Source organism: Lipotes vexillifer, unplaced genomic scaffold (assembly GCF_000442215.2).
Source record: "Lipotes vexillifer unplaced genomic scaffold, Lipotes_vexillifer_v1.1 scaffold1221, whole genome shotgun sequence".
NCBI lineage: Eukaryota > Metazoa > Chordata > Mammalia > Artiodactyla > Lipotidae > Lipotes > Lipotes vexillifer.
This window is the reverse complement of record NW_006783353.1, coordinates 528,596-552,584: the sequence shown is the minus strand read 5'-3', so window position 1 is coordinate 552,584 and position 23,989 is coordinate 528,596. Positions and strand designations below refer to the sequence as shown.

Sequence of the window (23,989 nt, the reverse complement as noted above, 5' to 3'; positions counted from 1 at the left end):
TTTCTAGTTACAATTCTAATTACATTTTAAAAAAGAAATCAAGTAAATGCCAGTTTTTAATATTTTAAAGGATCTTTAAAATACCCTTTAGAAAATTTCAGGACTTCCCTGGTGGCACAGTGGTTAAGAATCCGCCTGCCAATGTAGGGGAGACAGGTTCGAGCCCTGGTCCGGGAAGATCCCACATGCCGTGGAGCAACTAAGCCCATGCGCCACAACTACTGAGCCTGCGTGCCACAACTACTGAAGCCCATGCGCCTAGGGCCCGTGCTCCGTGCCAAGAGAAGCCACTGCAATGAGAAGCCTGCACACCACAAGGAAGAGTAGCCCCCGCCCACTGCAACTAGAGAAAGCTGGTGTGCAGCAACGAAGACCCAATGCAGCCAAAGAAATTCAAACAGGCCCAAGTAATCCCTGTAATTTTACTAATTTTTACCTGTAAAATTAATAAACTACCCTTGGTATATGAAGTTTCTTCAAGAGAAGTTATATGCTCCTGCATAAAATTTTATCAACAGAATGATGTCTGCAATATTAGAGGATGAGTGAGTACTGCTTCAATGTTAGAGCTAATTTCTTTAATAAGTCATATAAACAGTTGTCAAATTTAATCTAATACTACAGACATTCAACTTGAAGCTTATTATATGCAAATAGAACAGTTTGCATGGCTTAAATATTCCCTTATAAAAGTGTTTTCTTCAAAAATTCAACCTTTGATTTTTAGAAAATCTAGAGAGGTTTTCATTCACATCTTATAAATCACAATTCTTTCTAAGCCCCATAAATCTCTTAATATCATTCCCAATTTGGAAACTGCTGTAGTTACTCTGTTTTACATAAACCATATACTCTATATTTGATGTTTCTTTTATGAGAGTAGAATTTTTAAGTATAACTGCTCATATATTTGATTTTGCCCCTATTTCCACAGTCACAAAAGTACTCACTTCATATTATCTTTCAGGACATACTGTATTATTATGCTTCTAAGTCTATAAGAATCAATAAGATACAAGTTGAAATGTGAACAGATACAGATACTATAATCCCACTTAAAGAAGTCACAAATAATCTACCTGATGTATTGCCATTGGCTTACTAATCAAGCCTGTAACTCTAGTGAGCTTTACATTACTACTTCTGCTTTTACCAAATATTAGCATACATTTAATGAAAGCTTTGAGCTGCTGAAAAATTCTTTCGATATTATATCATAGAAACTTTACCTTGAAAGCATAAAATCATCCAAACTATAGAATTATGTGCAGGCATATCCCCCAAAGAAATGCTCAGTTACCTAATGTTCAGTAAGTCAAAAACATTGTCCTTTCTTTTTCTGATAAGGAGGACACAAAACCACTCACTTCCTGGAGGAAAGTTCCTCTCAACTGCAGGTTCAACAGTTCCTTCTACTGGGTTGAATCAAACTAATTAACTGCTGTTTTCACACACACACAAAGAAAACCAAAATGCTCAACAAGCATTCAAAACTGGCTGAATTCAACTTTTTAACCTTAAATAAGTAGAATTGTAAGAGTTACTTTTAATTTAGGACAACAATTATTATGAACAACCCTAGGACCTACAAAGCTAATTAGAAAAAAAAAAAAGGCCAACCCTTTAAGTCAGAAAATTGTGAAGAATATAAGTTATCCCAATCCCTCTCCAATAGTTATCTATGATAGATCCAGATAAAACCTGTTTTTAATTATGGCATGCAATGAAGCCATGCAGCCTTTTGCATTTTCCAGCTGATTGGAAGCACAGAATGTTAGAGCTAGAAGATCCTTTATTGACCACGTCAGTCATTTCCCTCTTTACACATGAAACCAAAACCCAAACAGCTGGGGTCATAATGAAGAGGAGGCAGATTCGAATCCAAAACCAGCCTCTCGACTGCACAGTAGGAAATGTGTCCCCCACACAGTGTTGCCTCAGTGACAGTAGATCCAAGGGACCAAAGAAATGATTCAGGACAGAAGAGGAAATCTGGAAAACTAAGACAAAATGTGCATCAATGCGGGATCTTCTTCTTTATTACCTAACAGGAAACAACACATTTATTTCCCCTAATTAGAAATATACATTTAAATACAACTAGCTGGGGACCTCAGATTTAGTCACTGGGAGTACGAAAAACTTCCCACCAAAGCCGCAAAAAAGGCTAGAAAGTTTAACAGATATGCACACCCAGACGAACTTACATCCACGTGGAGCCAGAGGCCATGCCTCTCGCAGACGTCCGCTATCTCATCCAGAGGATCGAAGGCCCCCAATACCGTGGTACCAGATGTGGCACAGACAAGGAATGGAGCTGCGCCCTGTGAGAAGGACCCACACGTGAGAATTATAAGAATCATCATCGTCACCATTAAATCTGCAGTAGGTTGGTAAACACAAGGGTTATACACCCAGACATTTATCTGGTTTCTTTGGAGATAAACATTCATTGAGTCAGTGTTGTTTACACTTCTCCATCACATGGCCTCTAGTCACTATAAATCGGTTAAAGAAACAGAAAATGCCACGACAATAGTATCCTTTGTCCCAACTCCACGTGCATCCTTAGTCTCTTTACTCTCATTTTCTTTATTAGTCTGTTCTGCTCTCTAGCTTTTCTGCATAGAAGTGAATAAACTCAACCTCCACAGCAAACTGGCATCCTTGTGTGACTCCTAACTCCTTCCCAGGGAGACCCATCGGGGCCTCCCTAACACCTCCGAAATAAGAAGGAACAGGACTGGAAGACAAACAGCCAGCTCCAGGAGCAGGCCATGCAGGCCTGTCTGCTTGTCACCTGGTAAAGTAAGTGCAGCTACAAGGCAAGGGATGTAATCAGGTACAAATTTGGCCTCAGAGGGGATACGGGAACCTCATTGGGATACACTCCCCCAAACGGGTGCTGCCACAGACAAAGTCATTAGAATGTGCTGGAAAAGAGAACCTGCGTCTTTCTGCCATAATTTTCCCTCCTCATCCAGTCCATGGCTGCATCTTGCGGAGAGAGCAGGTACCCGTGAGAAATGGGAGGAAAGGGAGAATGCGGGAACAAGTGCAGAGATGAATGGTAATTCCAGCCGAGCGAGCCAGGCACCCTGGTCCCATGAGGGATTTTATGGCAGCCATGTAGAAGACAGTACACGAGGTTGTTTCCAGATAGATCCATCCCAACGTGTTGGCACAGGTGTGTTGCTCTCTTTGGAAGTGCCATGAGGGGAAAATTTGCCGACAAAGGTGGTGATCAGGAGAGCAAGTAGAATCCTGATTCTAGAGCACATGAAGTCAGTGACAAGAATACTTACTTGCAGAGAAAGAGTCAAAGTCATTTTAGGATGGAGTCATTTTTCCCTCAGTTTTATCGTGAAATACACTTGTTCTTGTAACATAATTTAATGTCAGGGGTGTTCGGCTTGAACCAGATTCATTCCAATTTAGCTGACCTTTGACAGAAAGACGTTATTTCTTGATGGAAAGTGGGGCAGAGCAAGGACGCTTGGTCCACATCTCTAGGCTGAGATGCACAGGAATCAAAGTGATGGTACACAATGGGTCCATCTGCCACGTGGGGAGACGGCTGTGACACATGGAATACAGTCCACCAAGGCTCCTAGAGCAGGGCCAGTAGGTGACAGAGCCCCTGGGACCATAGGCTTTGGGACTTATTCCCTGTAATCAACTACCAACAGATTATGTCTTTCTCATGCCCATGACCTAAATGAAATGTGACCAGATTTACATCCATCAGTAAAAGCAATAGAAAAAGTAATTTACTAAAACCACTGAAGGTGTCTTTAATGGTTGAGCTTTCCTTATAAAGTCTATGACAACCTGACAATTGTGAGAAAATATCTATGCTAGCTATTACAGACCATTAATGAGTTTTCCTCACCTGTTTAATCTAGCTATAAATATAAGTCCCGGAAATTCAACTTTCATAATCTGGATTTAACCTTCCAGGGTTTTTTTTCCCTTTCTCATATCTCACACTATTAATGAGAAAAGTCAGTGGAAACAGTATTGACTGTTGCTGCCAATGAGTTGTATTCTCTAAGAAAGTTTGTCATTTCAAATACTCATACACAAAAATACTTCCAATTATTCAGTGTTTATACTAGTTTTATCTTTTTATAAGCACTTTAGAACTTCTGATGCTTCTGTGGTTTTTACCATCTTTGTAATGGCATCAAGGTAAAGGTCACTGCTCAACAGATTTTTAATGGATCATGGTTGGCCAGGGAATTGAACCCCAGCAGCAAAAAGAAAAAAAGTGGATAACTTATTTCCTACATCTGTAACAATATGAGTTAAAAACTTGGAACAAACAACAACAAAAAGTAGGTCTGAAGCTACTGAGAAAAAGAAACTAGTCATCAGGTATTAAAATCTCAGAATGGATGCAAGATTTGTCCTTAGTGAATCCAAGCTCAAGTTTTAAACTGACTTGAGAGAAAACTGAGGAGGCATGCCAACTCTAACCCTGTTGCCCTACTTTCAAATGTGCCTAAAGCAATTTTTACTTTTAAAAAACTTCCCTTTCAAGTTCTCAACTTCAGGATATGTCACTTTCATGGACTTTCATTGTCAAAACAAACAGAAATTTGAACAATGAAAATAATAATGACTGCCGTGGAGTAAAATCCATCCAATATGTTAGAAGATGAGTTCTTCATGATACTTTAAAAAGAAAAAAAGGTTTGGCTATCTTTCAGGATGCCTGGCAACTCATTCACTATTCTGAAAATTGGTAAATAAGGGAAAAGAATAAAATATTGGTTCTGTCTTGCTTGTCCGAACTGTTTCCTTAGGGAACCCAAATACGGATGAAGAAACAAAAATGTTTAGGGTAGTAGGCCTGCCACTAAATGAAGAAGGAATGAGAGAATGAATTAGAACCTCACTAATGAAATAACGGGTCTAGACAATGATGACAAATGGCAGCAAAATCCATGAGGTGAGAGGCTGATGCAGAGTTCTGTGATAGATGGACCGATAACAAAAGGAGGTCCAAGACGTCTCCTGATTGAAAGGCAAAATGCCGCCCATGAAGTCGTCCTGGTAAAAATTCCAACCTGAATCTTCCCAAGTCTCGGTATCTAACAGCCAAATTACAGGAAATATAGAAAACAGATGGGGAGGTACAGGGGAGGGGAGCACTTCAGAGTCTCAAATTCTTGATGGAATCAACAAAATTCATAATGTGAAAACTCTACAGGACAAGGGACTTGGTTTCTCCAACAGATCAGTTGCAGGGGAAAAAAGGAGGGGAGACTGCAGGTTAGAAAAGATTTATGTGATAAATCAACCAAATGCCACACGTGGACTTTGTATGACTCCTTATTCAGACCACCAGCTATTTTTTTAAAAAGGCAATGGGAGAAAGTTAAATCAGAGTGAATACTGGATAATATTAAGAACTTATTCTTTCTTATAATTGCGTTATGGGCTTTTTTGAAAGAGAGAGTGCATATCTTTTACAGATATACTGAACTATTTATCAAATGACATAATGTGTGGGATACACTTCAAACTGATCTAGAGGCACTGGGAGGGGATGTGAGCATAAGCTAATGATTGTGAAAGTTGCATGACTGGTATATGGAATCTCATTATATTAGTTTTACATATATTTACAATTTTCCATAATGAAAAGTTTAGAATTGAAAGAAAGAAGGGAGGGAGGGAGGGAGGAAGGAAGGAAAGAGAAAGAGAGGAAGGGAAGGAAGGAAGGAGGAAGGGGTGTTGGTGGGTGTTCCCCACCAACAAGCATTAATAACATAAAGTTCTTTTTGATAGGAACTTCTGTAGAAAAAGATAAAACTAGATTTTAAAAAATAGATCAAACTAGAAGGTGATATCTGTAGTTCACAGCAGAATAAACAGGTTGCAATATAGAATTTTACCCAAGAGATAAAGAAATCTGATAACCTGTACCGCCAGACAACTATCAAATCCACTTGTCAATGGAATGTTTTAAAAAATATAGTGCTAAGGACACATACCAGAAGCCAATACATGTGCAATAAAGGCAGAACTTTTAAGTACAGAATTTCACACCAAATACAGTGATCTAGCACGCTCCAGACAAGTTGAATTTCACGAAAAATTTTTAAAAATATGAAGAGTGAAAGAAGAGAAATATAATACTAAATCTTAAAAAATACAAATTAAAGAACCCATCTTTCCTAAAGTGTGAAGCCCTCTGAGGAGAGATAAACTTATATCCCAGCTCAAAAGCTGGGCTTTTAATTTTTCAGCAGTCACACCCCACGTTGTTGCGGTCTATTGGAAAGTGGTGGGAGAACAGTCTGAAGCTCCACTGGCATGGGGACTGCAGGAAGATGGGAGGGAAGCAGTGAAGTGGCTGCACCTAATCCAGTAGGCTTTTGGTCCAAGAAGCAAGATGGCTGGCACCAAGACAATGCCACACCCAAAAAGCAGATGCCAGGCTTAGCTGGAGTATAGCAGGTGACCAGGGCCATGCCTTGTCTTCCCCAGCAATGGAGGTGCAAGCTTTAATACATCCTGGCAGCTAAGGAAGAGAGGATAGTCTGCCAGAGCTGAAATACTAGACCCATACCCAACAGGGGGTGATGGTTATGGATGGGCTGTGGGTGGAAGCAACCCAGGAGGACAGTTTGATCAAGAAATCAGAAATCATCCTGAATGCAGCCCAGAGACAACTGGTTTAGCCTGTAGCATCCTCAGAGTCAAGAGCTACGTAGGAGTGTGGATGCTGGGACCCTGCTAGAGACGCTGGGCTCATCTTTTGAGGCTAATTCTAGGCAAGAATCCGGAATCCAGTGATGTCAGTGTTTTAATAAGCTCCAGCCATCTGGGAATGAGAACATCTGAGAAACTCCGCAGAACGTGTAGAGCAAGCACCCGGAAATAGCACATCTGTAAATGAGCTTCCTCCTTTAATTCTGAGGGGCCCTCTTCTCTCTCCCACACATACAGACGTGGGCCTGGCTGCTGGCCCTGCGTGCTCCCCCAATGGCCAGACACACAAACGTTTTCTCTCCCTCCCTCTCCTTCCCCCTCTCACCTCTTTCTTGGCTTGCCACACTTGCCTCTCCAGCTCCTCAGGTATCATCTTACCTCTAGGAGACACAGGTTTGAGACACTGTTATGTTCAGCTGTGAACAGACCTTGGTACTGCTTTTTAAATAGTATCAGTTTCCCCCTCCACCCACCCGGCTTCTGGATCCTGTCCCCATTACCTTCCATCTGTTTCCACAAAGCAAACATTCTCAGTACCAATCCCAAGAAAGGAGGCCGCCTTCTTCATAGAGTAATGACACTACATTCAAAAAGGCGAGGGGGAGAGAGAGACACAAATACACAGCATGAAAAAAGTACTGTTTATTATCTAAATGGTTGTACATCATATGGCTAAGCCCAACCTTTGGAATAGTATTGCCATAAAAAAAAAGAAAGTCACTTAACTGAGCTCTTTAGTATAGTGGCTGAAAACACTGATTTTGGTTGGGGTCAGAGAAACCAGGATTTAATTCCAAGTTTTCCCAGTTACAGCTATAGACCCTTGAGCAAAGAACACATACTCTCCAAGCCTCCATTTGCTAATCTATAAAGCGGACATGTGGATGCCTCCTCCACCTGCTTGTCATGGAGTTAAATGGGTTAATGTATGTGAAGAGCTAGCACAGAGCCTGGCATACGGAAAAAACTTGGTCACTGGGGGCTGTTGTTTTATGTAACATTGAGAAAAGCTTCTCTTGATGCTACTAATAAAACTCAGTATTAACGGAAACAGAATCTAGTCCACTGCTGACTCAAAAGCCCTCTAAGGAGTGAGCGAGACTGTCTCAAAAACTGTAGTCACAGACACAGGAGGATCTGTTTTCAAGAGCAAACAATGGGTTATAAATGCTGATCAGACACTTTGACCAATCTTATTTAATACTGAATATAAGACTGAAATTAGACACACGGGAATGTGGCTAAATCATAACAACAAAAGTAATAATAATTTATAGACACACTACTGATGCAGCCCTGGCATGAATGAGGCTAAGAGCTGGCTTTGGAATTAGGTCTTGTCTATTTCTTATCAGAAAATAGTAGTATAGACTTTGGAGTGTTGGGTCTTTTTGCCCTACCTAAATCCTATAAAATAATTAGCATTCAAACATTGGACATGTCGCTCTTTATACATTACTGTGGACAGGTGGTCAATTAATTCTTTTTCATGCCAGAAAAAAATGAAGGTGCTAAGGGACATTATTGTACCAAAAAACCTTAGTAATTTAATTTGTAGGTATGAATACATTAAAAGAGTAGTCAAGCCTTCACACTTAACTTGATATATTTCCCTCAAATGTGGTAATTTTTTCCTCTTTTGTCAAGAGAGTTTTATGGGGAGCTCTTTTTTAACTCTGTAAAAATAAATGCAGAAGTAACACCATCAGGAAAAATGAAACCATCCTAAATAATTAATTTTCAAATATCAAACAGGACACATTCAAATTGCCTACAGGATGCATTCATTTCGAGTTGTTACAAGAACGTGTGCATAGTGAAGGGTAATAATGTACATGAAAATATAGTTAATTCCCTACTTGCTACATCAGCCCACCATAGCTAAGGTGACACAGCTAAGGTGAATTATCTCTCACCAGAGATTGGGGCTCTGGCACCAAACAGCTATTGATTTCATAATGATAAATAGTAGCCTACCCCCACTGACATCTGCCAATAAGGAAAATCACATTGCTTTCCCCTGAGAAACAGCAAAATACCCCCAACCAATGGATCTGCTGAATAAAAAACCTGTCATCGGAATAAGAATAGCCTCGGTGGAGCTATTTTTGGGTATCTCAGGGCAAAGTAGAGTCCAATGTCAATCTCAAATGGATAGAGACAGCTTTTCACAAGTCTGAAAAACTGAAGTCTAAACATCTGAAAGCATCAGAGGAGGAAAAGAGCCCTGGAAGGGGGAAAAAAAAGAGAGAGCAATGCTTCAGACATACTGAGTAGTTTCAAGAGAAGGAAAAACCTAGAAGGCCGGAGTTCAGAAGTAACAGCTGCATTTAGCAACAGGACGTGCCTACTCCCTTCACTGGCAGAAGAGAAGTTAGTCCTTCTAAGACCCAATCTCCCCCTGAGTTTCACTCGTCCACAGAAGACACACAAATCTCAGTGGGTATTCATTTCTATAAAAGTAAGACGGCCCAGTGCCCACAGGAAAGACAGAATTGCACTGAAGTTTTCCTTCCTGGTTCCAGCAAGGATTTCATCTGTGACCTTGGGTTTCTCAGTGAACCGCTGCTTTCCCCCTCCTGTGGATTGTGTTCTGGACACTTGAAGTCCTATGATGCTGACTAGTTTGAAGTTCAGATTAGCTTCAGGTGGTGCGGAGAGCGGGGTTATGAATGTTATGCCTTAGGAAATAAAGAAAAGGAATGTACAGGGACTTTTCCAAGAGCACGCAGCTGGTTCAATTCCTAAAGAGGCAGAGTCGGAATCCGGATGGACTACCTTACACCCTGCACAACATCCTGAAAAGCACCTGCTGGCCCGTGAATGCCTGCAATGCCATCCAAACTCAGGGCAGCCTCACCTAGAGAGCAGGGCCGTGATGGAGGGAGTCAGGCACCTCGGGTGCAAAATTTAAGGAGGCGTGACCTTGAAATGTGGACTCTACACGTCTCACTTGCCTCATCCCAGCCTCGATCCTGTTAGTAAGGAACTATGACAACTGATCACTGGCCTGGGAGTGAAAAGGGTTTCTTTTCTCCCTCACTTTTTAGTGGCAGACAATAATCACTACTTCATGCTAATTCCCAAAATGATTTGAATGACAACCCTAAGATTTCTATAAATGTAAGGAATTCATATCTAACTGCTGATCAGGCCACAAATCTGTTCCTTTTATTACTTTTCTCCAAAAGTCCCCTTCTCTTTGGTTCCCGCTTGGCCTGGAGAGGCTACCTTAGATATGCTGACAGTCTAGGGGTCTCTTCTGTGATCTTCCTGGTCTCCACCAACAGCTGAATTACCGTGGACACCTGAAGTGTATGCAAAAACCCCTTTAGTGGCGAGTGCACGTATTCTGCATTTGATGGTGCAAGGCAGGGATGGAGTAACTTACCCTGGTTCATCTGGGGCTGCATAAAAACTGGAAAAGGAAGGCCACCTGATAAAACAATCTGGTAAAATAACCAGGGGGCCATGGGCCAATGCCTGAAAAAAAACAAGGGGGCTATAACAAAAAGATTAGCATAGGGTTTAGGATCTTTTAGGAAACACAGCTTTCTTTAATTCTTCTTTTTTTAACTAAGTAATGAATTGATTTGTTGTAAATAGTGGTACAGAGGTCCCTAAAATATGAATTAAGGTAATGCCAATGCTATGACTTGGGTCTCTTTGGCAGAGCAGGGAAAAGAAGGAGCTACAAAGAAGAGTACGGTGGATGGGGTAAAATTTACATATTAAAGGCTACAGTGTGTTCAAAGTTATGGAATTTTTCTGTGGAGTTCACTTTGTTATGGACTGAATGTTTGAGTCCCCTCAAAATTTGTGTGTGTTTAATCCCTGCCCCCCAATGTGATGGTCTCCAGGGCGAGACTCTGATGGGATGAGTGTCCTTGTAAGAAGAGGAAGGCAGGCCTCACTCTGACCACGAGCCTGGACAGAGGCAAGGCCATGTGAGCACAGAGGTTCACTCGCCAGGAAGCAGGTTCTCCCCAGACACCAGCACCTTGATCATGGACATCCCAGCCTCCAGAACTGTGAGAAACAGACGTCTGTTGTTTAGGCCACCCACTCTATATTTGGCTAGAGCAGTCTGAGCAAACTAAGACACACATCTAGCTTGGTTTTCTGGCTCCATCCTCTGCCAGTCTGTTAGCCAAGGCATATATTTTACCTCTTTTTGCACCTACATCTCCACCGGAGATTTTAAAACATACTTAGTTCCGGGTTCACAACTTTTCAATTTCTTTTCATTCCCAACTTGCCAGCTACACCTGTTACTGATCTTTCCCAGGCATAATCTTTATTTTAGGCTTCCATAGAAATTCTTCCCTCTTTCTGGAGCAATTATCCCAGAAAAGAACTCTGGCACATTTTAAACCAAATGAAGAACGAAAAAGGCAAAAGTAAAACCACTGCACTGATAGCAGGGCCCCTACTTAATCAGCTTTCCAAGGCATGGAAATAGCAATTCTAATGCAGAGGGGCTCTGCATTTCTGATACACTAGGGTTCCTCCAACTGAAATACCAAGGATTGGAACCCGAGGGTTGGAACCAAAGGGCAGGGAAAATTCTACTCCATAATCATTCCAAATAACCAAGCATTTTCCCCAGATGTCCACATTCCCAAGCATTCTTCTCTTGCTACAGAATGAACATCTCATGAGGAAGGGCCTGGGGAGCTGAGGTCAGAATCTCAGACTAGATGACTCCTCCCAGTTGCCCCCAACTCAATGCCCACTTTGCCCTTAGCGTTGAACTAACCAGAACTCAGGCAGGGGGAACACGCGGGGGTGGTCAGGTTCCTGCACCATTTATACTTTTGCCATAATAAAGTAACTTGCTCTTGAAAGAAAGTAACAGATACAGGAAAGTCCAGCTGGAATTAACAGAGAATTTTCAGATTTTGCCCACCTCACGTGTTTGACAGGAGACCTAGGATTATTGCAGAAGGTACAGGAGGGGACATGGGGAAGAAGCAGTGGTGGGATGGACCCCCAGAGGCCCCCACTGGAATCACAAAAAGAAAAACAAAAAAAGCATCCCTTCTAAGTAAGACTGCATATGAGCTGTGCTCCGCATTATTATTGCTGGGCCATTCTCCTCCTCCTATTACTACTAATAGCTAACATTTTTGTCTATCTAGCATGTGCCAGATGCTACTTTACATGCTGTAACTCATTCAATCTTTGCAATAACCCACTAATCAATCAGTGCCTACTAAGCTCATGTCGCCACTGGGCTGCTTTAATGGCCCCAGACTGTTCACTGCTCCCTGCATCCAATCCCTTTTCCTGGTGGCTTTGCAGAGTCCCCTTAAGAGGTGAAGTCTATTTTCCCACTTCTTGGATCTATGTTCCTATATACAACTTATTTTACCAAGAAAATGAGGGAGAAATGACAATGTGCCAGTTCTGAGCCCAGGACTCAGGAGGCCCAGTGTGTGTCCATGCTGTTTTTTACCTGCACCACTGTCATGACAACACACCTGGACTAGCCTGCTGGTGGATGAGAGACACGTGGAGCATCACTGGGGTCGTCCCAGGTCAGCCACTCGCCAGCCAAGCCCAGCCAAGAACAGCAGCACTGCCCAGCTATCTCCAAACTTGAGGGCAATAATATCTGGCTATAGGTCTATGCCACTGGGTTTTGGAGTAATTTTTTAGATATTAGAGCTAACTGACACACTCATTTTTATAAATTAGGAAACTGAGGCACAGAGGAATTAGTCAACTTACCCAAGGTCACTCAAATAGTAAGTAGTGGAGACAGGAATTGAATCCAGGCAGCCTAGCTGAAAGCCAATGTGCTCATCCACAATTGGACCTCCTACTTCAGTGGGGAGCACAGTGAGATAGGGCATCGTGGCAACATCCAACTGTGCGTGTGTGTGCGCACGTGCGCGCGCATGATGTTCATTGTTACTGAATATCTCCCTTTCTTTTTGAAGAGCCCTTGTGTTAGCCATTCAAAGCAATCAATTTCACAAGGAAATGGGAGTAGAAGACATACCTGATATCAGTAGCAATCATCTAAGTTCTCATAAATAAGATACTCAGAGATTCATAGAAAGAGGTGGCACTTTCAAATTAAGTGTTCTCTTTTCTCTAAGAAAATGTTACAGACTATAAATTTTAAATAAAGGTGATGTACAAAATTGGGTGGCCAGGGCTTACCACATCAAACCGATCAGAATTTCTTTTGGAATGAATACAACGTTGTACGTAGGCACATGACTCACACATGGATGGGATAAAAGCACATCGGGAGCACCCAAACAAACAAGCCCTCTTCATGATGTATTTATTCATTCTCAGAGAATCTATATCTCATATCAAAAATAATTTGTTTTTTTTTACCTCTGCCGATGTGAAAAGGATTAATCTTGGCAAGCCAGACAGCCCCTTTTCTTTAATATCAGGACAGTACTTGTATCTGGCTAAATTCATGGCATACATATTGGACACTGAACCACCTGCAAAAACAAAAACAGAAATATGTATAGCATGACGTCATTGTTCCCCAAGTGCCGGCTACGGTGGGAGGTATGGATGGCTGCGGGTGCACCAGCCTAATGACAAATTACTGTCAAAATCAAGGGAGCACCCCCCGCCCCCAATCCCATTACTCTTACACACTTCCTCATCTCCAGTTCCAGAAGTTTTGGTCTATTCTCTCATTCCAGAGCTTTGCTAAACTAAGAGTTTCCATCTATGGACTTAGGGCCAGTACCCAAGTCTCCATAGTTAATAATATTCTTTCTGTCTGTCTCTAATCAATAAAATGACAATACATGCTCCTCCCTGGTTCCAAAGAAGGACTGTAGGAGAAATAAAATATGATTCAGGAAACTCCTCAAGTAAAATTAATTGATAAACTTGAAAAACGTATGACAGCCCTTCCTAACTCCCAGCAACAGATAAATTCATTTGTGTTGGATATAAATCCAAAATTGTAGACATCTCATTTGTTAGCATGTATGTCACTTCTGTAGCATTTATGCAAAATATCATCACTCTGGAGAAAGGCACAAGCTCGATTCTCCCCAAGTGGCATGATTAATATCCAAGCTTTTGTAATGTGGAAGTCTGTGGGGAGTTGCTCCTCAAATAAGGAATGAATAAAATTGTAGGTGCTTTAATGGAGGCAATAACTCATTGTACTTACCTGGGTTAAATATTCCATCCCCTTCTTTCCAGCCAATAAATTCAATCATTTTCTTCAGAACCGCTTCTTCCACTAACAGAAACACTGGGGACACCTCATACGTATAACTAGATAGATATAAAAAACACTTCACTTCTATGACTAGAGTCAAACCAATCCCTTTGGAGTCCCAAGAAATGCACATAGAGTTTTATTAAACCAAGTGGCTGCTGAAGTGTGGGTAGAGTCTTTGGAAATGAATCCATCGGAAACAGAGAAATACACAGTCTATGACAGCGCTGGTCATGGTTAGATCAATGTCAGTAGCTGGTGGCTTTAAGGATACTAGCTACTTCGCAGTCTTAATTTAGAGCAAACCTTCAATTCCATTGGGAGAGATCAAAGCAGTACACCTGGATTCTTTGTATTAGCCATGAACAGCGGCCATTTAGCTCTTTGGATGCTGCTTTGGATGCTGGCTAAAAAAAAAACATTGTCATGGTAGCCAGGTTTATTAGGTTACTACCATGAAGTACCCTAGCAGTCAGCTCTAGAACTTGGGATTCCTCCACCACACTCCTGGGTTTGTACAAATGGCAAGAGAACTGTGGACATCTCTTATGATGTGATGATTTTACTACACAGCGCTACCCGGATCCCTGTCGTGAAGGTTTGAGGCTCTGGGCTGGAATGCCGTCATTAGAGAGCATTGCTAAGTTAGCCCCTTTAGGAATGTCCTGTGGTGGTTCACACCTGATGACTGGTCCAGCTGGAGGTACCACTGGGCCTGGCCTTGGGGGCCCAGCTCCAGACCACACTGAAGGGCCAGGGTAGCTCCAGAGATGTCTGTGGCGTCAGCCGAGGTGGTCTTAGAGCCTACACAGTGGTTTGATTCCTATCTCTGCCCACTCCTGCTTCCTTCCCCTCCCTTCCCCTCCCTCAAACCCTGTTGACCCCAAGGGTGTCCCTTAATAAACATCCTACTCACTAAGCTCCATCTAGGGCAGCTGCCCAGGAATCCAGCCTGAAACAGTTACCATGTAATTTTATAACGTTTCTTTCTTTCTCCAGATAACTGGAGGGTGACTAATATGTATAATCTCCTTCTCGAACAATTAGGTGATTACCTTAAATTGAATCTGAATATGTACTCTAAATATGTGAGCTAAGAAGACACACTTAAATTCATAGTCACGGAATTTAATGCAATTATGTTAACATCAGAAGGAAAAAGACTTTGGTAAAGAGGCAAAAAAAAAAAAAGGAAAAAAGGAAAAAAGAACACCTACTGTGTTATCACCTCCCTACCTGCCAAGCACTCTACAGAAGTTACATCATTTTTCAAACAATTTAGCTTCTATTTTCAACCATGCTAGGAAACCACTTTACACATATCAAAAGTGTGGAAAAAAAGTATATATGTGTAGGTGTACCTACAAATAAAAGTGAAATAATCATTCACTTTTTAGTAAGAAAAAAATACTATTAAACTTGTCTTTGAAAACTAACTCAACCGTAAACCTAGAAGTTGGCCTGGAGGTGGAGGAGAGGACAGTACAGGATGCCCTCGTGGCTTCGTGAGATTTTGAGTGGACTACTCAGCTTAGCAGCAATTTAATACTTCAAAAGCCCCTAAATATTTCAGTGAAAGAACCCAGATGAGGAGTTAGAAAGAGCCCAGGACTTAAAAGGAGAGGTTCATGGGCTTCCCTGGTGGCGCGGTGGTTGCGAGTCCGCCTGCCGATGCAGGGGACACGAGTTCGTGATCCAGTCCTGGAAGATCTCACATGCCGCGGAGCAGCTGGGCCTGTGAGCCACGGCCGCTGGGCCTGCGCATCCGGAGCCTGTGCTCCGCAATGGGAGAGGCCACAACAGTGAGAGGCCCGCGTACCGCAAAAAAAAAAAAAGAGATTTCATTTCTCGCGTCCGGAGCCTGTGCTCCGCGGCGGGAGAGGCCACAGCGGTGAGAGGCCCGCGTACCGCAGCAAAAAAAAAAAAGGGAGAGGTTCACAGAATTGTGTAATTTCACTCTCTTTTCTACCACTTAACTCTTCTACCCACTGTAACCTGGTATCTGGTATTGTCTTGAATTATTCCATGAAAAATTCTGTAAGTGAAGTCACCAGTGACAGCCATGTTGTTAACCCCGGGGACATTTTTAGTCTTTGTCTTAGTTAAACACTCCGCTCTGGACACACCCTCCTCCACGGCTCCCAGGTCTTCCCAGTGGATTTTCTCCTCCTTCTGTCTCCACCGTAGGCTTATTCTCCTCCTCCCAACCATGAAATATCAGATGCCCCCAAGGCCCAGGCCCGAGCCGTCTTCTCTCCTCGCTCTACGCTGTCCTGCAGAAAGTGCTTCTCCATCTCCTGGTTTGTTTTCATTTAAAATATCTCCATCCTGCTCATTAAAATCACTTGTTGGGCTATGAAGATATATCAGTGCCTGGGACACATAGACAGAAATTCAGATTTAATTGGTCTGGGCTGGGACCCAGGTCTTAATATTAACCAAGTTCCTAGGTTGATTCTAAAGAGCAGAAAGAGTTGAGAACCCCTGACTTTAGGAATCTCATCCATGCCCGCTACTGAAATTACCATCATTCGCCAGTAACACCTAAATTTATAACTTCCATATAAATATCAGAATTTCAGGCCCATATATATCTCAACTCACCAAGACTATACTCTTAAATATTTCAAAGTTACTGCAAATGCAAATGTTCACAATCGAGAACTGAATTACTGCTCTTGCCTTTTCAACCATATACTTGAAAATCGGTCCCTCTTCCGGTGCTTCTTATCTCAGTGAGTGACATGACCAACAACCCAGCTATTAAAGCCAGAAACCCAGGCATCACCTTATAAACCTCCCTCTTGTTCCCATTTCCAAGATCCAGTATATTATCCTGTTTTATCTTCCAAACACGTTTTTTCCCCTCTATTCCTACCACTTCTGTCTAAATCCAAGCAACTGTCATCTCTTACCTGACCAAGGTAATGCCATCCTAATGGGTCTCCTCCAATCCATTCTCCATATTTCCAGTGATCTTTTTACTAAGCAAATGTCACCTAGTGATGTGGAAACCTTCAATGGCTTTTCATTGTACTTAGAATAACTCATAAATGTGGCCCACTGGGCCCTGCATGTCTGGCTCCAACCTTGCCCTCCATGACACCACCCCATAACTTTCTCAGCTACACCCACCCTGACTTTTCGGTTCATAGCACATGTCATGCTGTCTCTTGTCATAGCGTCTTTGAACAATGCTGTTCCCTCTGGAACCCATCCCTCCTCTTTTCACCTAGTTAACTTTCATTCATTCTTCAGCACTTAGCCGTCACTTCCTCAGAGAAGACTTCCCTCAGTGCCCAACAAGGAAAACTTGTCCCATTTATATTTATAGCATCATGCACCTCTCCTTCATTTGAAAATAATACATAAATTATTTGTGTAGATCATTTTGATTAATTTGCATGCATCTCTATATCACTAGATTATTTGCTTCATGGAGGCAAAGCAGAGGTTTGTTTTTACACAAAGTATCTCTCCAGCACCTTAGCACAGACATGGCTTTTCATGCAGGAATGAGTTCCTAATCAATTTTCTCATCTGTTAAGTGGAGATAATTCCTGCCTTACCCATCTCACGGTACCACTATCAGATCAAACTGTTCTTTGAATACTACAAAGTGTCATAAGACTATTCCATTATTTATGATGACACTGCACAAATGAAACCATTAAATAGAAGTTCATGAAATAAAACTTCACCTACTTAACAAAATCTCTAATCCATATTCCTTGTAAAATTCCATTTAAAGGTACTCACACACTTGGGTTTAATGCTTCTGTCATAAATCTGGCCACCAAGGAGTAATAATCAAGTCCAGCATATAACTGGTTGAAAAATCTTGGATGGTCTGTAAAGTGAAACAGAATATAAATCTACACAGCAGTGAAAAAGAAAGAAAACTATCGACACAGAATAACATAAGTGAATCCTTCAGACAATGTAAGCAGCTGGATACAAGGAGTATACAATGCATGATTCCACTTATATGACGTTCAATATGGGGCAAAGCTGATCTCTGGAGACAGAGATTAGAATCCTGGGTACCTTTGGCAAGGAGATATTGATTAGGAAGGGGCTTGAGGGAGCCTCTGGAGTCCCAGGAATGGTGTATATCTTGCTCTGGGTGATGGTCGCTTACATGCAGATATGTACAAATTCCCTGAGCCTAGCACCTGAGGTTTTCCACTTTCCTGAATGTAAATTATACCTCAATTAAAAAAAAGCATTTAAAATATTGTCATGTACAAGGGAAACAAATGTTGAAGACCCATTTCATAGCCCTGTCTACTGAACAATATGTTTCTAAGCAGAACTTGAGCACTCTTTTGAGAGCTCTGCTTTACCTGTTTCTTTTTAAATACAACCCAGACCCAAACCAGAACCTTGAGAAATGGATTATTTGAGCAGTTTGTCCACATATCAAAGCCTGCTGCTACCTTCTAAAACTATATCGATGTTAATTTCCCTAATTTAAACATATTTCACTCACCAACAGGGTTCACTTCAGGCTCCTGGCAGTGAGCGGCCTTTTAATTTTTCAGATTGGACCATTTTTTATAGTGCAACTGGCATCGGGTTGATGGAGTAAGATGTGACTCATCATGCAGCTTACATAAACTTTCTGATTCAATGCACTTCAAAGGCAGTTGCCTTTAAGGCTCGAAAAACTTCAGTTCCAACTTTCTATTTTTTTCCCTCCTATAAAAGGTCTCATAAAGGTTCTTGGCTTTACACAGTGCGAATATTCACACCAAACCCCCGGCTAACGGCTGGCTTGACATTCTCAATCATAGGAAGCCCAGTGTGACAAAGGATAAAGAGGCAGGAGGCCTATTTCTAAATTTGGGTATTTGGGAATCATTTCAGTTAGTGACCTCTCATTGCAACTCACCGCATTTGGTTTTGGGGTTTTTTTCTCTTGAAACCAGTTCAATGAAAAACAAAAGTCTCAGAAGAAAATGTCTTTTCATATAAAACGTGGCAAACTTCCTCTAATCTGGCAAAGGAAACCAGACATTGCTACAAGTAATTTTAATAAGATTTTTTTTTAGTTCCGCGTTAATTTATGATTGATTTCCATGGTAACTTTATGGAAAGTATCCAGTAAACTGAAAAATCTACTGCATTAAATGTCATTCTACACTTCCGACACGCACTGTAATAATGAGATATGTATCTCTGCTTTTGAAATGCTAACTGGTTTTTTGATACATACACCAGACTTTCCCAAGGGAATATAAACCAATTATTTTTAGCCAGGATTTTATTATGTTCTTTCCACTAAATTTAGTTCAGTGTCAGAACTCACAAGGCATAATGCCTGTATGGTCTTAAGCACTAGATTACCTTTATATCACACTGAGAAATGCATATTTTGGAAAGTTATTCTTCTACTGCTGACACATTCACTGGGTATATAGGATATTAACAGTCAATTGGAATAGGACTTAAGCACAAGACAAATATCATGTTACTGCATTTACAAAAGATCACAGTGGTTAAGCATTATTGTGAAACTATCAGAGCAAAAACTCACCATGCATTCATTTTCTTATACCTTCCGAAAGGTTTTTATCTTTTGATCCTGCTAGATTTGATCAAATAATTTGGTACTTGCCAACTGCCAAGACTACTTTACAAATAAATCTATCCCTGTTTATAGTAAAGACACCCTCTTGAACATTTTGGGGGGCCATATTCTGGGTGATCAAGATTTTAAATCCCTTAACAACTTCTAAAATCAAAATACTGTTTATCAGTTTGGACCAACAAAAGAAATGATAAGTAGCAGTCATGATACTGCTACTTATCAGGAGGATGAGGATTGCTGAAGAGGAGATAATATTTACATATGACCACTAACCATCAGTTTTTCTATCAACCTATCTTTGGCCTTGACAAATCTATTTTACGGATTAGATGGACCATTGTCAAAACATCAGAACCACTATTTTTGATCCAGCTTTCTCATCCCATAAACAGTGCCCTAGCTGCCTTTACTATGAGGTAAATACAGGCTTAAGAAAATGGAAGAATGTGTTAGAGGCACGGATCAAGGGAGTCAGTGAAGTTCTTACTGGTCTTGACGCTGTAGCGTATGACGTCCTGGCAGAGTTCCAACAGCCGGTGGTGTGGCTCTCCTGTGTCCCTCAGCTCCAAGTCGAGGAGCTGTTTCAGCTGTTCAGGGGGCCGCCACTCACAGACCTAGAGATTCGGCAATGGCACGGTTAACTGGGCACCCGCTAGAGCCAGGTGTGGAGAGGATGTCAGAAGCGTGGCCCCTACCCTTGTGAAGCTTCCAGACAAGTGGGAGAGAGAGAGAGATTTAACCTGCAACCATAGTTCCCTGTGACCAGAGCTATGATGGTAAAGCAGATGTTGTTGGAACAAAGGAGGGACCCCATCTTACATTTGGGAAGATGTCCTGGAGGAACTGACATCTAAGTTGTGACATAAAATAAGAGTGGGGTGAACCAAGCAAAGATTAAGGGATGGGGTCATGCAAGGGGCCTTCTAGGTGGGAGGAACAGCACAGGCAAAGCTGAGATATAAGGGCACCCACAGCCCTTCTGAAGAGTGAAGTCCGTTGGTGTGGCTTGAACACAGAGCCTGGGGGAGGGAGGGAGAAGTGAAGCTTGGCTCCCGGCATAACTCCTAACTTGTCTCTCTGCTTGTCCCCTGGCCCCATACCATCTACTCTCAACCAGGCAGCCAGAATCCAGAATGCTCCTCTTGTATATGAGCCACGGTCACCCCTCTGCTCAAACACCTCTGATGGCTCCTCATTCTTTCAAAGTAAAAGCCTAAGTCCTTATAATGACCTAAAACGATCCCGTACAACCTCCTTTCCTGGTGGCACTGCTTTCCTCCCAGCTGACTCTGCCCCCACAACCTGGCCTCCTTTCTGTTTCTTAAAAGACCAGGCACATTCCCACCTTTGGGTCTTTGCCCTCAGCCTGGAATGAGCCCCCCGCAAATATCCTCATCACTAACTTCCTCGCTTCATCCAAAACCCTTCTCAAATGTCACTTTCTCAATGACAGCAATCCTGAGTCCTTATTTAAAATCCCAGGCTGCACATTACCCCATCTCTAGCAATTCCCCCCAACTGTTTCTTCTCTTCCTTCTTCCATAGCACCTGACACCTTCCAGCGTGCTGCGTAATTCATTTATGATATCCTACACAATCTCCATGAGAGCAGACATGTCAGTCACTTTGCTCACCGATCCCAAGTAACTAACATGGCCTGCCATAACAAGAGGTTATCAACAAAGATGTGTTGAATGAATGAATGAATGAATGAAGAGGTAAACAAGGCTCGGATTGTGACAGGCTTTGTGTGGCATGTTACAGAGTTTGAACATGGCTCTAAAAAAACTGTTATGTTTTGGACAGGGGGATTATATGATCATATTTGTGTTTTAGACAATAGCTTTGGTTGCTATATGGAGTTTCCAAATAAAATTGGAAATAAGAGGTTACTCTAATAAACCAGGAAAGAGAAGGTAGTAGTCTGGATGAGGCTAGCTGCTTTGGGAATGAAGCATATCTGGAGATTTTGAAAATGCACCATCAATAGAACTCAGAAAGCTGTAGCACATCAAGGATGAGGGAGAGCAATGAGCCAAAGGCATCCTGAGGTTTCCAGCTTGCACACGGGTTGATGGTGGATGGGGTGGGGTGGGGATGATGATTTTGGGGCACATTTAGTCCAAGGCACCTTCAGGACACCCAAAAGGGGTGTAGCAGTTGGACTGAAGCTCTTGTAAAAGATCAGGAACAGAGTTCCAGGCATCCGTTATAATATGACACAGGTGACACAGCTCAGAGGGAACCTACAGGAAGAGGGGAAGGCGCAGGGTCTCACCTGGGCGGTGCCAACGCATAAGAAATGGGCAAAGGGAGAGGAGCTCAGTTGTGAGTTGGAGGACAAGCCAGGGAGGCAGGGAGAATCCCAGGAGAGTCTTGTGCTACCAAACAAAGGAAGAAGGATGCTTGAAGGAGGAGATGGTCATCACTGTCAAATCCTGCGGAGAAGCCAACTTAGACAAAGCCTGAGAAGTGCTCCTGGGATTTATCAACCAGGAGGTGTCCTTGGCAAGAGCATTTGACTAAGGGAGGTGGGAGTGGAGGCCAGATTGTGTGAAGTGAGGATGTAGGAGGTGAGGAAGTAGAGGGGGGGGCAGTGTTGACAATCTTTAAAAAGTTTCGCTGTGGAGGGGAGGAGAGAGAGACAGGGGGGCCTCCAGGGAGTAAAGACCAGCACGTGGGAGTCTGGGGAAAGCAGGAGGAAATACCAAGTCATGCAAGAGGTATGAAATCAAACTCTCAGCTTAGAACCAAAATGGGCAGAAGTAAATCAAATGGGCTGAGCCCATCAAAAGGAAGGACTATGGGTTCATGTAACGTGGATGAATCTCCAGCACATTTTGCTGAGAGAAAATAGCAAGACTCCAAAGGCTACTTGTCATATGATTCCATCGACCTTACCTTCGGAAAAGGCAAAAACCACAAGGACAAAAAAAAAAACAAAACAAAAACCCCACAGATCAGTGATTACCAGGGGCTAGAGGTGAGGGGAGAGGTTGACTATGGAGGGGCACAGGGAAATAACGGGGGTGATGGATCTTAATCTGTATCTTAATTCTGTTCATGGTTACAAGACTTGTCAAAACTCATAGAACTGCACACCAAAAGGAATACATTTGACTGAATGTACATTACAGCTCAACTAAAAAACAAACAAAAAACAACAACGAAAAGTGGCTGATAAAAATTGTCTATCAAACAGGGTACTAGTAATAATCATCTAAGTGTGGGGACCCATCCTATCCTCAGGTCACCTTTGAAAGGGGACTTGTTGAATCTCCGACCAAGTAGGCTAAGTCAGCAGCATAAAATCCTCACCTCCCTCTCCCAACCTCAACATAACTTTCAATCCGGCTTCATATGGATGCACGTCTACTATACTGCAATGGGCTTGGGGTTGCTTAATGGACAGCTTAGGGTCTTAAGCCTACCCTCCTCATCCTACCTCCCATTAGGCCCCTGTATGAGCCCTTCTTTCTAGGTGAAGGGCCCTCTTAGTGTATTAAATACCTTATCCTTTTACAACTCTCTCTCTATCATTTGCCTCCCGCTTTCTTCAACACACCTGTGCTGACTTCTCTCTGTCCATCAAAACCTTACTTCACCTTCAGACTCTGCATCAAAGTTCAAGATGCCCACTCCTCAGTGAAATCCCCAAAGTCTGCCCAAATCACACAGCATTTATCACATTCTTATTGGGATCCCCTGTTCTCTATCCCAACAAAAACTTGTTCTCCCAATGAGATTAAAATTCTGTTCAAAGATGAACCTTTTTCTTACTTTTCTTTATATCCCCCAGGGCCAAATGTAATGCTTTACCCTTAGCTAACACTCAGTTAATATTTACTGACTCAATAAAGGCCGATATAAAAAAAGTTCCAAGGGAATAGTTTACTCCAAAGTAAAGCAGGTCCAAAATATTCCCCAAGTACAAAGAAGACAGGAAAATATGCAATTATAAGTACATATCAGGAAACACTTCCAGTGACTTTGCCTTGAATTTAACCATTCCAAGATCATTGGTCATTTCGATCTATTTTCCTATTAGCTTTCCCAAATGCATGGTACCAAAAATTCAGCATACCATTTCACATTCAAAATCATTTATTTAAATGACATTTATTTCTCCTGATAAAACTGAAATGAAAATCTCTCCCTCCATTTCCTGATAATCTGATTCCAGTATGAAAGGTGATCAATGTGATAGAGGTTAATTTTGAGATTTTAAGAGACGTATGGAGGAATCATTAAAAGCACAAACTCTGAGCTTTCCTGGTGGCGCAGTGGTTGAGAGTCCGCCTGCCGATGCAGGGGACACGGGCTCTTGCCCCGGTCCGGGAAGATCCCACATGCTGCGGAGTGGCTAGGCCCGTGAGCCATGGCCGCTGAGCCTGCGCGTCCGGAGCCTGTGCTCCGCAACGGGAGAGGCCACAACAGTGAGAGGCCCGAGTACCGCAAAA

At 42.2% G+C, this 23,989-nt stretch overlaps 1 protein-coding gene across 1 annotated transcript in view; it reads right to left on the bottom strand.

Moving 5' to 3' along the window:
* Positions 1-23,989, bottom strand: part of GADL1 (glutamate decarboxylase like 1) — a 148,114-nt gene that overhangs the window by 122,764 nt on the left and 1,361 nt on the right. The window contains exons 2-8 of the mRNA XM_007455935.1: positions 20,017-20,143; positions 17,696-17,786; positions 13,886-13,992; positions 13,078-13,193; positions 7,224-7,303; positions 7,049-7,103; positions 2,208-2,324 (exon numbers count right to left, since the gene is read on the bottom strand). Coding sequence (XP_007455997.1) covers positions 2,208-2,324; positions 7,049-7,103; positions 7,224-7,303; positions 13,078-13,193; positions 13,886-13,992; positions 17,696-17,786; positions 20,017-20,143 — 693 coding nt within the window. The remainder of the gene's footprint in view (positions 1-2,207; positions 2,325-7,048; positions 7,104-7,223; positions 7,304-13,077; positions 13,194-13,885; positions 13,993-17,695; positions 17,787-20,016; positions 20,144-23,989) is intronic.